The sequence below is a fragment of the Cryptosporidium ubiquitum genome, assembly GCF_001865345.1.
Source record: "Cryptosporidium ubiquitum isolate 39726 chromosome Unknown contig_1, whole genome shotgun sequence".
Taxonomy (NCBI): Eukaryota; Apicomplexa; class Conoidasida; order Eucoccidiorida; family Cryptosporidiidae; genus Cryptosporidium; species Cryptosporidium ubiquitum.
Window position 1 is genome coordinate 55,115 of NW_021639816.1, and position 17,650 is coordinate 72,764.

Here is a 17,650-nt window from a genome sequence, read left to right on the forward strand (position 1 = left end):
ATAATTATACTGATATTTTAAATATTACTGGCTTGGATGTCTTTGCATTTTGAATCAAACTTGAACACTTTGATGTGCCAACAATTCTTTCCAATGCCAAAGAATTTTGCCAGTGAAAAAGAGTAATGGCCAATGGAGCAGAAGATTTTGGATTACTTTTATCTGGTCCTTGTGAAAAGTTAATACTTTGAATGCAGTCCAGATAAATGCTTGGGTAGATTGGTGGACCGCAGAATATGACTTTTGTTGCGCCTTTAAGAAGGTATCTCCTAAAGAATAAGAATCTTTCCGTAGTTATTAAAATAGGAAGCTCCCCTTTATAAAATGCAAATCTATTTCTAGAAAGAGATGCATTTGATGTAGACTCATTACAGGAGGCAAAGATCGCGTTTTGTTGAAGAAGATATTTTCTAACCCTCAAATATGTAACATAGTTTGAAAGTACAATTAGAACTCTTTGAGTTTTCCCATCCAAAGCAGCCAGAATATCAGGATAAAGAGTTGAGCTAAAGTAATTAAGTAATGAATCCTCTGGCGAACCTGAATCACCTGTTTTAATAAACATTTGTTGAATACCTTCCACTAATTTGGGTGCATTATATAATGGTAATTTCTTTTCCGTATAGCCTATCATTTTTTCTAGTGGTTTCCATAATCTTATAAACCCTCTTCTGTTTTGTGTCTGGTTTCTGATTAAAGAACTAATATCTTCCATTCTATATGTAGAAATCATTATTGTTTGTCTAAACTCTTTTGATTTGCCATCCAGAAATGCATGATACACCCTTCTAATATCACAGTTCCCTAGTGATTTTTTAGGAAGCTTGTTCATTATTTTAAATATGTCAAGAATATGATCCCAGTTTTGCATGAAAATCACATCAGCTGCGAAAACTAAGCAAATTTCAATACTTGAACAAAATGAAACATCTGGTTTTTTTTCGGCTTCACTTATTCCCATTACTCTCCTCAAACCCAGTGGAGAAGCAATAATAATATCAGAATTATCAAATGAACTATATAAATTCATCCCAGATTTTGTAAGCTGAATACCTAGCTTAAATTCATCATCATTGTCTTTACCTTCAAAAAGATACCTATAGAGTTCATCGTTTTTGCCAATTTTCTCTTCTATACTTTGGTCGTTCTGATAATTGAAATTTTCAACTTTCTGATCTTCATTCAGCTCTTCACTACTTTCTTTATTGGTTTCTTTATTCTCTGAAGAATTATCAGGAAATCCAAATTCTTCTTCAAATCTATCATATCCTCTTACAACTTTTCCATGGGGTAATATCGCCACCAAAGTATCCACAAACTGTTTAGCAATCCCTTTAAATGGACACAAAATTAAAACTCTGCATCTATTAAATCCTTGATCTCTAAATCTATCATCTCCCAAGTGGTCGATATTTGAATTGGCCTTATCCTTAATGGCTTCTTGTAAATTTGAGTTGTTATTCATTACAAGTTGCCTGGATTTATATATATGTTTGCTTATATGTAATATACAAAGTGATATTACCCAGGGAGAAGTAATTGCTTTTAAATTTGAATATTCTACATCAATATAACCATTAATAATCGCAAAAAAAATATTGAGCTCTTCTAATTCATGAGAATCCAGTGTTCCAAAAGATTCTATATGCTTTTTCCAGTTTTGCACAAATTTGGGTTCTAATTGAAAATCATCTAAAATTAATTTTCCTTTTCTTAGTTTAGGAGTTTTCAATATTGACTTTTCAATCATTCTAATTCTTTCAGACTTCTGAACATTTTCCAACTTAAACGGACTAAATCCTGGAAGACTTACTATCTCTTTCTCACTGCTTTCTTTGGTTTCTAGATTCACCTTGTAAATAGCTTCGGGAATTTGTTGTATACCTTCATTAGTATAATCAGTGAAGTAATCTCGTTGTTTTTCAGTAAAAATCATTTCAATCTGACTTTCCTCAGACGATTCTTCTTCATGGTTGTTTGAAATTTTAACTTCCTTAACAGTATCACTTTCTCCTTTTAAAGGCTCTATTGTATTGTTTTTAAAGTCATTCTGGACAAATTGCATCCATTTAAAATAAACATCTGAGGATTTCAAGGTAGAGCCAGTTACTTCTCTATCAAAGTCACTTAGAGTACTATCAGAATCAAAATCTTTTTTGTTCGTCCTTATTTTTTTAGTAGAACCTACAAATCTTGAACTTTCATTTTTAGATTTCGAGTTTGGACGCTTCGATATGGGAGCCATTGTATCCTAAATCTCAAGGAATAAAGATCAAAATGAACAGCATAGATAAACTTGAATGAATCTAAGCTTTAGGAAATAAGCAAAGATTTAGAATAAAATTATAATCGTACTCAAAATAACTAATTCAAAAAATCCCTAATAGACTGTTTGGGCGGGAGCGGGCAACGCTCCACCTCACTTTGAAAATGCAAATTAACTTGTAAGGTATGTAACAAAGGTTACAACAAAATAAGAGACAATGCCTGATATTAGTCCACTAAAAAGCATTGTTAATGCGGATTTTACAGGGGGCATACTGCAGAACTTCCCCTTGATATATCCCAAAATGGATAGTGTAAGAGCACAGCAAATGCAAGCTGTAGTATAAGAAAGTACTTGAGAATGACGGTCAAGTAGACTTGATAAGGAAAATATGTATTTAAAAGATACAAAAGAGACCATTGGTATGAGCCCAAATAAAGAGAAGCTAAAAAACATGAAAGTGGCAGTTTTTAGCGAAGAAGGTTGAGAGGAGCCGCCAGGTTCGAATACCAATCCCAGCTCTTCAAACATCATATTTGAGATAAAGAAATCCTTGTATTTGAATGTTAAATCGACAACTTTCCGTGCATCTTCTGGAGAAAACCCGTGCTTTGAAAGGTATATATTATACATTTCATCTATTTCCTCTTCAGGGCAATTTTCGACTTCCCATCTTTCTCTTTGTTCCTCGGAATTAACGAAATCCTTTTCAGCTTTGGAGCTAACATACTCTCCAACAGACATAGCGAATGCATCTGCTAAAAGGCTACCCATACAAATCGTAAGAAGCTGAATTGTTGTAAATCCGGCAGCAACACAACCAGAAACTAACGAAAATATTGTGACAATTCCATCAAGACCTCCAAAAACTATAACCTTAAGTAGTTCACTCTGTGCACCAAGGTGCTCCTCTGTATGAGTATATTCTTTGTGCACTAAACTAAATTTGTGGAAATAATTAATTAAAATTAGATATAGGTTTTTAAACAAATAGAAGGACAAAACTTACATTGATCTTTCAACATCTCCTTCTCTAAATGCACCTCTTGCCTCCTCCAATCTTTTACTCTGCTTAAATATGCTGTTATAGAAGCCTTTGACTATAGTATTCATTTTAAGCAAGAATACTGATTAATCAAATCTAAACTTCAAAAATATCGGCAAATCAACGTATTCCTTTGGACCCTAAATAATGATTTAAAAAGAATATTTATTCTCTAAGTTGTTTTTAAATTGACTGATAATTCCTGGTTCAATTTCCCATTATAATTGTTTTTGCAAAATAAATATATTAAGGGCGCTAAAAATAGACTTTTCTCCAAAATAAGTTTGCTCCAAAAAATTCTAAAAGAAAACGAAAAGTAACTGAAAAAGAAAATGCAATCAAGTCAAAACTATTAAATATGGCTTAAAGTGACTTAATTTAATTCTGGTGAATTTACTTGATTTAGATACAATTCAGAATTCAACTTTTACATATTTTTTCCATACTTATTATTGGCGCCCAAACAACACTCGATGCCGGCGTTACATGCAGAAAATTGTCATTAAATGCCCCACATTTTCTAATGCAAGTCTTAGAAAAATGTTATTAATTAGCATGCAAAAAAAATATTTAAATCTTTGACTAGAAGAGACAAAGGTTTGAATTTTTTGAATGAATTGAATATTGTAAGAATTAAAGTTAAGGACTGATTACAATTAATTATTGTTAGTTTTACAATTTCTATTATTGTATATTACAATCAAAGTTTATTCAAGCAGGTAAATCTGAATAGTTGGTTTCAATTAAAAAGTCATTAGTTAATAGGATAGATTTAATTGGAAGCTAAGAGATAAATTGAAAAGGAGAGAAAGAGGAGAAAAAAAGTTGAATACCAAATAAAGATAAACAAGAGAAAATCCCTGAGAATTGGAATAATGAATAATACACCGGGGGAAACAAAAAATGAGTTTTGGTACAGAATTAATGAGCAAACATCAATTAGAAGAAATTATAAAGAGAATGATTTAATGCAAATATCAGATTCATACAAAACCAGAGGAATTAAAAATCAATTTGAAGGACTAATTTCAAGCTACTACCAAGAGAATAACAGCATCAAAAACTGTGTAATGAATGCAGAATCTCATAAAAACGCTAAAGATAAGAAAAGAATTGGAAATAACTCTTCTATTAGATTTCACTCACAATTCTTAAATATGATGAAAAAAGGATTAATATGTTTTTCATGTGGTAGCATTTTGAGATCAAGCTTTGGGAGTAAAATTTATTCTGATATCAATTCGATTAAAACATGTCCCAGTAACTCTGACGTTACAGGATTTACATGTATTGTTGAAACATGTGGAAGATCTGTTTGTAATCCCTGCCTACAGTTTTCCAGAGCACATGATGTACTTCTATTCAACCTGGAGCTAAGTACCTGTATTATCTGTGAATACCAAAATGAGTATAATCAGCGAAATTCTGTCAACCCAAGAGCTCCAATAGAATGGCATTGGGCATTTCATACTTCTGAAGACCTGACTTTTCTTAGAAAAGTAAGAAGTGGTTTGATGAATGGAAATGGACTACATATTGAACTGAGTGGAAAGCGTCAGGGATGTTGGAGAAGAAGAAAAGATGGGAAAAGAAAACACTTTAGTTTTAAACAACATGGCGGCTTTTTTGAGAGTCGAGCTGTTGCTCTGGAATTTAAGGCTGTTAATATAAAGACGGGAGATCAGGATTACCAATCAGCTCCGCTAATGATTACTGCCCTTGGAGAAAGCTACTCTGCAATAGTTCCTAGAAGAATTCATAGAGGAAACCAGATACTTCAAAATCAACAAAGATTCATTTTAAGCAGTATTAATGACGGATCCTGCGCAATTTGCTTTCAAAAGCAGGCCAATATTCGTCAAAATGGATGTAAAGATACAAAAAACGAGTCAAGATTTGTCAATTGTGTTGCATGTGGAAGAGTTTTCTGTAAATTATGTATTTTATATATCCAAAGCAGCAATCCATGTAGTCCTATAGCTGCCAATTTCTTAAGTGAGGAGCTCGTCTGTGCTCTGTGTCAACATCTAACTGCCCAGCCAACTGATAAGTTTGCTCACTTTATTCACGATTTCTGTTCTCTTTTGCCATCAAATACTCCACTAATCAAGTTTGACAAGTACAACATGAAATGGAAAACTCCTTATGGCTCTGTTAGCGTTGTAGAATTTGGAGGGATCTTAGAATCCAGAAGGGAAGCTTATTGTCAGCTTGAAACTGGGCAAAGCTTAGAGGTAACTTGTTCATATGATAGGAACATATTCTATGGTGAAATAGGAAACAAGCTTGGCTACTATACACAATTTGCAAAAAATGGGATGTTGAGAGTCTACGGCCCATTTGAGACCTATGATGAAGCTGGAAGAAGGTGGGACCTCGATGCTCTTAAATATTATGGTGCTGAGAAAGCAATGAGAAAGGCGTTCTTCCCAAAATTGTTAACTTGGCTTTCTCTTCCTCAAACTTTGCAGCGATACTTCCTTGCTCCTTGGATTGTATGGTCAATGGATAAAGACGAGAACTGCCAGAAGTTTCAAAAAAAAGCTGGTCTTGGAACTAATGCAATTTCCAAAACATATGATGTTATAATCATTGGAGCTGGAGTTTCTGGTCTCAAGTCTGCAGAGACCCTACTCAATAAGGGTCTCAATGTCCTTGTGCTAGAAGCCCAAAATATTCCTTTTGGGCGAATTTCCAGTTATAGTCAATGGACAAACCACAAAAAAAGACTTTCAAGTGAAATATGTTTTTACAGGGAAAAAAAAGACTCTAAAGAGAACTACAGAGAAACAGAGAAGAAAAAGAATAACGATCAAATTACGGAAGAATCTGTTATTCAGCTTTCCGAAGAAACTGTTTCAATTGCAAATGAACTAATCAGACTTTCTGTTGAGCTGCTTGAAGAAGTTGTAATTGATATGTTTCATCCTCTTTCAGCAGTTCTAGAGCCTCCTATCAAAGAATTTATGTGCAAAAGTGGAAATGAATATTTTGAAAAAGTTAATCCTGCAAAACTTGTGCTTCAGAGAATCAAGGAATTTGGGGAAACAGTAAACTGGAGGTGGATTCTTATCAACTATTGTCTACCACTTTCCTTGAAACGGCTAAATATAAAGAATCTTTCCACATCTTCAAAAAAATACATTGAAAAAGTAACATGTGGAGACTATGGAGAAAATCTTTTCAAAAACATAGAACAGTTTTACTGGGAAAGATTACCGAGATTTGTGGGGTTTGAAGAGCTCCCTTGGAGAGAGTATTGGTGTTACCCAAAAAACAACTTTGAAAGATTCAAAACTCCTGCTAATATTCTCCACTATGTCCAACTACAGAAAGAATCCCTTATTGAAAGAAGCTTTGATGAATGTGATCTTATTGACTGTGAGCTACAAAAGCTAATCCAAAATAATGATATACTTAATAATATCCACTTTAATAGTCCAGTATCTGACATACTGTATAATAGCGAGACAGACCAGGTTAATGTTAGAGTTAGTAATGGAACATGGTTCAGCTCATCCTGTGTTATTTGTACTCTTCCTATAGGAGTATTAAAGAAGAGTTTTCAGTCATCTGAGAATAATTCTGGTCAGGTAAATGGGCTTCAAGGCCAAGTTTCTAAGATATCAGAATCAAAGAATTCCATTAAGTTCATTCCATCGTTACCTTATGAGACCATAAGATCTATTAAGCTATTGGATATGAGCAGCTACACAGAATTATTCCTCAAATTAAATATTACTCCAATTCTTTCAAACTCAGGCTCTACTCCAAGTACAAACAGCAACATAATCTCTAGCTCTCCATCATCCTTAACATCAAATTCCGCTAAATGCGACAAGGAGCTTGACATGTACTTTTCAAGTCTTGCAGATAAAATCCACCATTTAGATCACCCTTCCATAACCATGTACACCCATAGAGATATCCCAAACACAATTATGTGTGGTATTTCTGCTCCTTTAGCAGAAAAGCTATCCTTCAATAGAGGATCAGAATCTGATTTTACTCCAAATTCCGAATCTTTGAGCTCCCAAGAACTTGCTAACATCTGCTTTGAATTACTTAAGGAGATTGTTCCGAAAGAACTCGAAATTGAGTTGGTAGACTTCTCTGTTAAGAGCTGGAAGGATGACCCCTATTACTTAGGAAGCATTCCAATCCACTCAAACAACAGCAAGGAGACTAACATTAATCAATTAATCAAGCCACACTTTGAGGGGCATCTGTATTTTGCAGGAGATGGAACTACTGTCGATGGGTTCGGTTCTATTCAGGGAGCTCTTCTAAGTGCTAAAAGAGTAACTACCCAGGTTTCTCAATTCCTATCTAATTAATTAATTAATTTTATCAAACACTTAAATAACTAACTGGCTTTAAAGCCAAAAACAGAGATACCAACAAAAAAAAAGATGAATCAGGAATCTTAGGACTTTGATCCATAATTTGATATTTATTCAATAAATATAATTGCAATTGAACTTTTCGAATAGCATTTATTATTTGTTTATCGAAATCTTTGATCTTCACTATCCAAGAATAATTAAATAAGAACCCCAAGTATAATTATGAAACTTGGAGAAATCTATAATTCAATTTTTCAAGATTAATCATTTTATGCTAATAGTTAATTAAGGTAATTTGTATGCTATATATATTTATTTGGTAAGTTTTAAAAGTACTCCCTATAGTAGGAATATCCTAAATCACAATATAGTCCCAACAACTGTTGGCTTGGCACTTCTTTTATCTGAGTCTCTTCTCCTTTTATCGGAAGAAACACCTTTAGTCACAGACCTACGATTAACTCGATTGTTCTGCTGAACGTTTTCATCATTAATCATTTCAGTAAACCTTGTATTAATGTTTCTTGGAGACGGAAGAACAACTCTACTATCCCACATAACGTATTTCGATCTATCTATATCATCGAACCATGAATGAAAGAGAGCATTTTTGCATGATATCCTTTTGTTTGGATTGCATACTAGTAGTTTGGAGAGCAAGTCAATAGCGGAAGCGTCGGCTAATTTACATAGATTTTTAAGATTCTCCTTTACATTGCAAGTCCAAACGGGGAAATTCTTATCGAAATACTTGAGTTTGCCAATCTCAGGCCAAGTTTCTTCACTTGGGGTTCCAAAGTACCTAAAAATTCTCCAGACCATATCTATTTCGCATTCTCCAGGAAGCAGCGCATGACCACCTCTTAATAGTTCTGCCATTATACACCCAACAGACCATACATCTACAGAAGGAGAGTATTTGTCAATCCCCAATAGAATTTCTGGAGCTCTATACCACATAGTGAGGACATCATGGGTATACTCAGGTATTGGTAGTCTGCAGGCTCTGGCAAGACCAAAATCACCAATCTTGAGAACACCATCCAACCCCATAAGTACATTTTGTGGTTTTAAATCACGATGCATTATATTGTGAGCATGGCAATACGCCATTCCATTCAGCAACTGAAACATCAACTCTTTTGCCCATGCGGTATGTTCTGCAATGGGATTCTTCAAATCGGGATACCTATCTCTCAATTGCTGAGTGTGAATTTTACAATGCTTCTTCAAATCATGCGCACAAAGCTCAAAAACTCCCATTAATAATGGTGAGCCATCTGTTGGCCTGCTATAATGGACCTCAAATAAGTCAACAATATTTGGGTGGTTTAAAGTACGTAATATATCCAATTCACGAATAGATGTGGCTGGAACTCCCTCATCTTCGTGCTCTTCAAGGTGAAATAGCTTTATCGCCACCAAATGAGTGGGGTTATTTTGGTCATAAGCTTTCACAACTCTTCCATAAGTGCCACTTCCTAAATCCTGCAAAACTACATAACTTGTCGTTTTGGATTTAATTACTGTTGTCTGTTGCATTTCTTCAAATTAAGTGTTTAACCTCTTGTGTTATGTTTTTTCTTGAATCAAAACCCATATAAACTATTACAAAAAATTAATCTCTTCCTTCTAAGCAAGAGCCAAATGCCAATAAGTTAATCCTTTGCCTTCTTTACCTCCTATCCACTTAATTTTGCCACAACATAAGCCCTTCTTGATATGTAGAACTTTTGGCGTAATCTGCTGTTCAACTTTACCTATAGTGTGAAAAAAATAATAATTCACTATCGGAAAGTGAACTAAAAACTCTATTTTTCTAATAAATCCTTTTCTATTAACCAATATTTCACGTGTTGGTATCTGCCACATGTAAAAAAACATTACTAACACACTTTGCACACCCCACATCGCCCGCCCAATTTTTGCATGCACCTCACTAATTAATACCGATAATCATTCTAATAAATGTTGTGACAAATATTTAATTTATTGAAATTATAAAGATTTTAAACAATTATTCAGTTTAATAATTTAATTTAGGTGAGAAATGAGATGCAGTTTTTGACCTTCAGCTTGTGAATGTGCGTTTATTTTCGAGAAAGTTTTTGTTAGAGATATACATCTACAGAACAGAACAAAAAGGCAAAACTTAGCTCAAATAATTGAATATTTCTTAAGAAGAAAAATCATTTGATATATTGTACAGCATGTTTTTATTTTTGACCATCATATTTTAATAAATTTTTTCAAAATATAGGCTTTTTTATTTTTATTTTTTGTATATAGTCAAAATTTATTAAATTAAGGCGGGCATGTGTGGGTTATGTAATTTTGTTCCACTAACATTGAGCGAAATAATACAATATTAGTGTGGAAAAAAAGTTATTTTTTAAAGGAGACAATTGATATATGGTCTTTTTTTTATTCCTTGAATTATTAGATATTTTGTATGCCTCTACTTGATTGAGGAACGGATTTATAGGATGCAGATGGTGTAACCAAGTCCAAGCTTGCCTATAATTAATTAACAAGTTTTTGAACGAGAATAAGTTAGATAAAATAGTAGTTAGCTTTGTCCCTGGCTGGTAAAGTTTTTTTTACAATAGAAAATGAGTTTGGAAAATACTCATACGGTTGAGGAGGCTTCCATAGGGGAGTTTTCTATTTTAAAGTATGTAAAGAGTGAGATTTTAGTGAATTTGTGGTTAACAGCATACTTTGAGAAGAGAATTAAAAAAAAACAATTAATGAGCATTAATATAGATGAAAGTGTTCAGGAGATTATTAAAATCACAAACTCGGAAAATGAATGGGTTCCATTGAGGATTTCATGTGGGTTATTGTCAGGAGTGGTGAAACTTTTTTACCATAAAGTTGAGTATCTCGACAACAAATGTACAACTATATTTACAAGAATGCAAAATTTTAGCAAAAACTTGCATAGCAGTGCGAATAATTCGACCTCTAGTAAAGCCTTAAATAAGGAAACATCCAATTCAAAAATAGATAGGCCTCAGAATAGTATGAGACAAGTCAAAAGTGTGATAGATATTGAAGAAATAAATCGAACTCTGGATAGTATTAATGAGGATGTGATCGATCAGCTTGAAATGGTTCCATTGTCCCAAACAAGTGAACAGAGTGGAAATCAGAACTTGGAGTTGATATTAAGCCAAAGAAGTGACCATAATTTGTGCCACATGGATTCAGCACCTATCATACTGGATATGGAATTTGATGATTTCATTAACAATGAAGAGAAAGAAGATGTGGAGATGATGATAGAAGATAGAGTGATAGTTAACGAAGCAGGAGTGGAAATTGATTTGGAAGCGAGTATAGAAAGACGTCGTGGTGCTAGTGTGGATTTTGGTGAAATATTGGCAAATGGGTTAGAAGAAATTGGTTCAACTGAAAGAGGAAAACTTTTAGAATATGGTGGTCAAGAAGACTTGCTTGATATGGATAGTCACCAAGAATTTAGGGGAAGCATTAACACTTTTAGAACTTCTTCTATTTCTGGATCGAACAGAGAAAGTATTGGAGGGTTTTCAGCTGCCTTAGATTTACTTCAAGATTCGGAAAACAGATTGAGTATTTCAGCAGTTTCTGAAAAAATTTTGGATAAAAGCCCGAAATCAGGTAGTATCTCGGTTTTGACTATTCCAGAAATATCAAGGTCAGTCAAGGTTAGTGAGGCTTATTCTGGAAGAGCGAGAACAAAGAGGATGAAAGTGATTGACATTGCTCAAGATACTGTAACTTATTCTAGACCTTTGGAAAATGGGGATGAATCTCTAAAACTGGTTTTTTCTAATAGCAAATCTGATATTGAGAAGTTGAAAAATATAATTTATTTAAGCAAGAATTCAGAAGTGGGTGTTTTGGGTCTTAGCAAAATTCTACCAATACGTCTTTCTGGTAGCTACCTTCAAAGATTTACAAATAATGGAGAGTCTAAAGTTCGAAATATAAGAAAAAGAGTCATCCAAAAAAGTAACAAATCGTCGTTTGAAATGGGATTTGTTGAGAAAACACCAAATTCTTTAATGGAAAATTGTTTTTCATTTGAAAATTCCGGAGATCACATTGGTCAGGAAATTTTTGAAAATTTTGGTTCTGAAGAGCAAAATCCTAATGAGGAATTTGAAATAAGAACTCCTGTGAGAAGGAAAAATTCTCAATCTCATGAAAATGAGAAGGACGAATTAATTTTCACTCCTTGGACAAATTATATGGCTACTGAACAAAGAAATATTACAGATATATCTCCGAATGCCTACTATGATGACGAAAGGAAGATCCGATCACTATTCTCATCGAGGGAAGTAAAAACAATGCAATACTTGAATTCAAAGTTTTTAAAGACTGACCGTTTAAGTTTTGATGATTTAGTTATAGGCAGTGATGCCTCAGTAGTAGCTCCCATTTTTGTCCAAATACTACATTTAAAGTCAAAATCTATGATAGATATCAAGCAGGAAGAACCATTCGGTGAAATTAGTATTTTCCCTATATTAGACAATACCCAAAATATAATTATGTAAATTAGTAGCCCACTAACTGTTATATTAGACTTTATATTTAATAATTTATGAAAAGTTTTAATAGCATTTATTTTTATGTGATTTTCAAAGAAAAACGCTATTCCGTTTTATATTAATTTCTTGTTATATCTAATTTGCATTTTACCGGTATATATTACTGCGCATGCACATTGGCAAGTTAATTTTTACATGTGCATGCATGTGGACAGGTCAAAAAAAGCATGTAACAATTTTTTTTTTTTTTAAATTTAGTTAGAGCAGATTATTGAAAAAGAGTAGGGAGTATTTTTTAGAAAATATGAAGAAAACAAGGTTAGATTGGTTGATTGCCTTTTTTCTATTTTTTGGAATATCATTAATAGAAGGTAAAAATGAAGGAGGTATATTAGAATCAATCTTGGGAACAACTTTGAAGGAATTTGAGAAATCCCTAGTTGATTCTCAGAATTTGGAAAAAACAAATGATACAAAGAAATTGAATGAGACTCAAGTATTGAGCGAAGCGTACGAGGCGGATGTAAGTAAGAATAAGGATGTACCGTTAGCAACATCTTCCTTATCTAAAGCTTATAATCCACTAAAACTTGGAGAACTATTTATAGTACCATTAACTTCGGCTGTGGCTGATAACCATTACAATAGCTATGGTCCAGATGGGAGAGATTTATTTTTACCAGAAAATGGTATTAGAAGAGGAATTAATCACTGGCTTTCAGATGGAAATGCAATCAAGAAAGATATAGTATACTTTACAGGAATTCTTTCTGAGCCTAGAACAGTTTCAGGAATTGTAATTAACTGGGCTTCTTCTCCAGGGGAAGTTCGTATTGACGTTTCAAGAGATGGTATTACTTTTGAGCAAGCAGTGGATTGGACCACAAATAGGTTATCATCCAAAGAATTTGAACAGAAGTTGTATTTCAAAGAAAAGCCAATTCGTATTATAAGAGTTAGAATTGGTATGAGAAACCCTGTTAATAAATTCTTTGGAATTAATTTCACTGGTCTATTAGTTGTTGGTGCTCCAGTTGTACAATTAACAAGTGGTATAACATCAATGACTGAGGAGTTTTGCTGGCAGATTGAAAATGGAGACATTTATTCAAAGGGTGCAGAGCTTGTATTAGGAAGTTGTATTGAGGCAGTGGCTTCTGGAGATAGTAGAGAAATTTTTGAGTTTAATAGCAAGGGCCAATTATTTAACCCAGTAAGTAAGTTGTGTGTACAACTTAAGGACAATATTGTAGGTGGAGGAGCTTTAGTTTTGGATGATTGTCGTAAGGCTAGTGATGGAAGTGGATTATTCGAGTTAATGCCAAATAATCAGCTCAGATTAGTTAGAGGTGGAAATCTCTGTTTAACAAGTCCAGGTGATAAGCCAGGATTGGCAAATGTTGCTTTGAACTCTGCAGCAAGTTCCACAAGCGTAATCAAATCGAATATTGAGAATGGGCCAGCAATGGCTGTTGACGGAAAAGATACATCATTCTGGTTATCAGAGTACTTTACTCTTGATAAAGATTCACCAAATGTTGACTTCAGTATTGATATTGGTTCGGTTACAAAACTCAAAGATATCTTTATTGAGTGGAAATATCCTGCTATTGATTTTAATGTTGATTTAAGTGAAAATGGAAAAGAATATCAAACCCTTATTTCTGTAAATAATAATGGTTTAATGTCAACGACTTACTCATTAGATGGAAAGAAGGCGAGATATATCAAGATTCACATGACAGCCCCATCTCAAGATGGAACAGGAAAATATGTATATGGTATCAAGCAGGTGAGAATATTTAGTAATACAATGAGAAGTGCTGTCGAAGACTGTAATAGCGTTAAACAACATAATGATGGTAGAGACAAAATATTCCCATTACCATATAATGGTGATAATTTTGCTCCAGGCCTATTGTTAAAAGCACATGGAAATAGTGTAAAAACTCGACTTAATGAGTTACAAGAGCTTTCTGGTAAGATAACCTCGATATTACCAAACTTAGATGCGTGCAGAAAGACCTCAGATGGAAGAGATACTACATTAAAGATGCAGGCAACCAAATTGGGATTTTTGTCCGAGAAGTTAGAGAAATTAACTTCAGACTACAATCTTGAATATAAGTTTACAAAGCCAGCTTTGGGAGGCTCGGAATTGTATCCAGGAGAAGACTGTGTTGCGATTAAGAATGACAAGAGCCAGGAAGCCATTAGTGGTTTTTATTATGTTAGACCATTTTGTTCAACAAAGCCTTTGAGAGTTTATTGTGATATGAATACTGGAAACACTATTTATCCAATGGAAATGAGTGTCTATTCTTCTAGAGCAGCTTCTTCGGCATGTGCAACAGTTGGATTAAAACCATTATTGTTAAGAGATAAAAAAGAGTCAGTTGCAGGTATTAAAAAGATGTTAAGTATGATGAATATTAATGACAACAGAAGAGTTATTCCTTTGACTCACGATTTTGGTTGCGACGACCCCAAAGGATGTAATTCACAATTCACTCAATTAGGTAGTGGTGTTGAGTCATTTACTGTTATATCAAAGGATTCAAGAGCCTCAAACTCTACATCTGAAACACTTCCAGAGTTGGTTCTTTGCAGCACAAATACTAATTTGAAACATGAAAGTAACGCAATTTCTTTGGCTTGCGAAAGCAGATTTTCTGATATGAAAGCACTAAAATCGTCTCCTCTTTTGACTTCAATTCTAGTCAAATGTCCAACGTCATGTAACCCAGAAAACGGAGGAGTTGTCATAGGTTCTGACGTATATAGGGATGATAGCAGCATTTGTTTAGCGGCAATGCATGCTAATACTCTAAATAGGTCAACAGGACTCGTTCAGATTACTCCAATTGAGGGATTAGAAAACTATGGAGCATCTAGAAGGAATGGCATTTCTAGTGTTACTTATAGTGGAAAGCGTTGGACAAAGAGCTTTGTAACTTCTAAATATGATGGATTATGTCCAAATGATAGTAGTCTTACAATGTTGCTTTCATTTGTAGAAATGGAGAATAAAGGAAATGAAGATTTGAACATTACTAGTAACTACACAATGCCACAAGCAAAGTCTCTTGGAATGGGAATAGCTGTGGATACTTTTGAAGCAATTAATAGAATGGAACGATATATGGATAATATTGGAGGTATTACTTATTCTCCAGCAATGAAAGAGTCTATTGGAGGTAGTCAAGTTTTGGTCTCAAAAGTAAGAAGTCAGTTAAAACCAACTCAAATAATGGATTATCACACGAGAACTTCAGCTGATGATATGTTAGTTAGATTGCATACAGTTTCAAGTGTTTTATATTACCATATGGAAGAAATTTTGGAAACAATAGTAGAACAAGAAGATTTATTAAATAAAGTACGTGAATTGAAATCAACACAAACAGGATTTGACAACTTCAAGATGCCAATCAGTGATTTTATTCAGTACGGAAAGATCTTCGAATCTTGGGATACCCCAGGATTAGTCAATGGAGTTGGTAACTGGAGAATTCTTTATGAACCAATTGGTGGAGGAGGGAGAAGCGGAGTTTTGGGCCAGACAAGTTCAGTTGGCCCAAATACCCCAGATAGGAATGTAGCCATTGGATCCTTCTCAAGAATTAAATATAAGAAATTCTATGATATTGATTACCACGTCGATGTATATGTTGATAGTTATGAAGGTTCTATTGGTTTGACATTCAGAATGCAAAACTTTGAGAGGTACTATCTTTTAGAGTTCAACCAAAATAAAAATGGTGGATTTAAAAGATTGATTAGAGTTATGGATGGTCAAAAGAGTATTTTATCTACTAAATATGATGGTGGTTATGCTACTGGCTCATGGCATCATGTTCGAATTTTGCTCACTGGCTCAAGAATTCAGATCTGGGTAGGAACTGAAGCAAATTCAGTACAAAATGAAAATAAGAAATACACTAATCCAGTTAAAGTTTTTGATTTATATGATAGTACATTATTATCAGGATCTGTTGGTTTCTTCTCAAGTGCCATTAAAGGAGGTGGTGTTTACTTTGACAACATTAACATTGAAGCAAAACCATGCACAAAGCCAACAATGATTTCATCATTATTGAGACCAAGCACTCCCCCAACAGCTCCAGTTTGTAGCAGTTATAAATCTGGCTCTTTCGGAGGCGTACATAATGAATTTATGTTTGTAGACCCAGAATTTTCTAATGATGGTCCCTCTAACTGGGAGTTCCGTTCAAATGTTGGAGGTTTACAAACTAGATCATTAATCCAAACAAGTAATATTCACAGTATTAGCTCAGATAACATTGGTACACACGCAATATTGGGAGGAAACCGTCAATGTAACTCCGGAGTATTTGAGTATTCATTCTTCCCACAATGTCCAAATGGTATTATCGGAGGAATTATTCACTATGAATCTGAATCAAACTATGTCATTTTTGAAATGGGATCATATTATTCAAGAATTAGAGCTATCAAAGATGGAGTTATTAAAACTACAGCATCTAACGTATTTGTTGGATACCAGGTTGGAGTTTGGAATAACATTGAGATTCAATTTGGCACTCTTGGAACAAAGATTCTTGCAAGTACCAATAATTATGGTAAGACACAGTTGTTGTATTCTGGTTCTCCATTAGGTATCCATGACGGTTCTGTTGGTCTTTCGTCTTTCAGGTGTCCAGGAGTTGCTTTCCAGACTATTCAATTAAGGCCTTTGTCAACAATGAAGAGCATTTCAGGGTTGTTTGTTGAGAAGAATTCATCATCCAAAACAGGGAAAGAAATCAGCACTCAAGATAGCGAGAAAAATACTGCTAGTACTTCTACTAATACTTTCACCTCTTATGAAGATAGTGAAATGACTTGCCAAGCCGAGCATACTACTTTGAGAAGGAAGGATTGTGAGAAGCTTTCAGGAGGAAAACAATGTGAAGCAAATTACTGTTCATATTGCTGTGAAAACAGTTCAAATAGGACATCTAAGGAACAATTAAAGTGTAAGCAAGAATGTCACAAAAAGGATATTATAGATGAACAAAGTAAAAAGGTATTAGAGAAACTTGGAGATTGCCACAGTGAAGATGCTGTCAAATTGTATTCTGAAAAGTGTAATGTTGGTGGAGGAAGAGGCCAATTCAACATTAATATGCTCAATGATGAATGGACGGATCAATTCGTATGTTTTGTAGATATGTGCCAGATGTGTTGTAATACTCAACCTTTGGATGGATTAACAAAAGATTCCAAAGCTGATGAGGCATCACTATCAGAATGCTATTTGCAGTGCATTCTCCAAGATTATAAAACAATTTCAATATATAAAAGAGGCAGAAAATAAACGAATTAAAAAAGATTAATTACTCTAATAAATATAATATAAAATATAACCTAAATAAATAATTATATATAGAATAAAGAATAAGAAGACAAAAAGGAGGGAGTTCTG

At 34.0% G+C, this 17,650-nt stretch overlaps 6 protein-coding genes across 6 annotated transcripts; 3 read left to right on the plus strand and 3 right to left on the minus strand.

Moving 5' to 3' along the window:
- Window positions 1-4: 4 nt before the first annotated feature.
- Window positions 5-2,245, minus strand: cubi_02699 (uncharacterized protein; the record flags this gene model as incomplete). Its single annotated transcript, XM_029019710.1, has 1 exon — window positions 5-2,245. One exon carries the CDS (start codon window positions 2,243-2,245, stop codon window positions 5-7), a length of 2,241 nt encoding a protein of 746 aa, XP_028875117.1.
- Window positions 2,246-2,437: 192 nt separating this feature from the next.
- cubi_02700 (uncharacterized protein) lies at window positions 2,438-3,379 on the minus strand (the record flags this gene model as incomplete). The annotated part of the gene is made up of 2 exons (XM_029019711.1): window positions 2,438-3,206; window positions 3,276-3,379. 2 exons carry the CDS (start codon window positions 3,377-3,379, stop codon window positions 2,438-2,440), a joined length of 873 nt encoding a protein of 290 aa, XP_028875118.1.
- Window positions 3,380-4,186: 807 nt separating this feature from the next.
- On the plus strand, window positions 4,187-7,648 carry cubi_02701 (uncharacterized protein; the record flags this gene model as incomplete). The annotated part of the gene is made up of 1 exon (XM_029019712.1): window positions 4,187-7,648. The coding sequence occupies one exon, from the start codon at window positions 4,187-4,189 to the stop codon at window positions 7,646-7,648; it is 3,462 nt and encodes a 1,153-aa protein (XP_028875119.1).
- Window positions 7,649-8,017: 369 nt separating this feature from the next.
- Window positions 8,018-9,199, minus strand: cubi_02702 (cell division control protein 28; the record flags this gene model as incomplete). The annotated part of the gene is made up of 1 exon (XM_029019713.1): window positions 8,018-9,199. One exon carries the CDS (start codon window positions 9,197-9,199, stop codon window positions 8,018-8,020), a length of 1,182 nt encoding a protein of 393 aa, XP_028875120.1.
- A 1,070-nt stretch (window positions 9,200-10,269) lies between these two features.
- Window positions 10,270-12,207, plus strand: cubi_02703 (uncharacterized protein; the record flags this gene model as incomplete). Its single annotated transcript, XM_029019714.1, has 1 exon — window positions 10,270-12,207. The coding sequence occupies one exon, from the start codon at window positions 10,270-10,272 to the stop codon at window positions 12,205-12,207; it is 1,938 nt and encodes a 645-aa protein (XP_028875121.1).
- A 298-nt stretch (window positions 12,208-12,505) lies between these two features.
- cubi_02704 (uncharacterized protein) lies at window positions 12,506-17,542 on the plus strand (the record flags this gene model as incomplete). Its single annotated transcript, XM_029019715.1, has 1 exon — window positions 12,506-17,542. The coding sequence occupies one exon, from the start codon at window positions 12,506-12,508 to the stop codon at window positions 17,540-17,542; it is 5,037 nt and encodes a 1,678-aa protein (XP_028875122.1).
- Window positions 17,543-17,650: the final 108 nt, after the last annotated feature.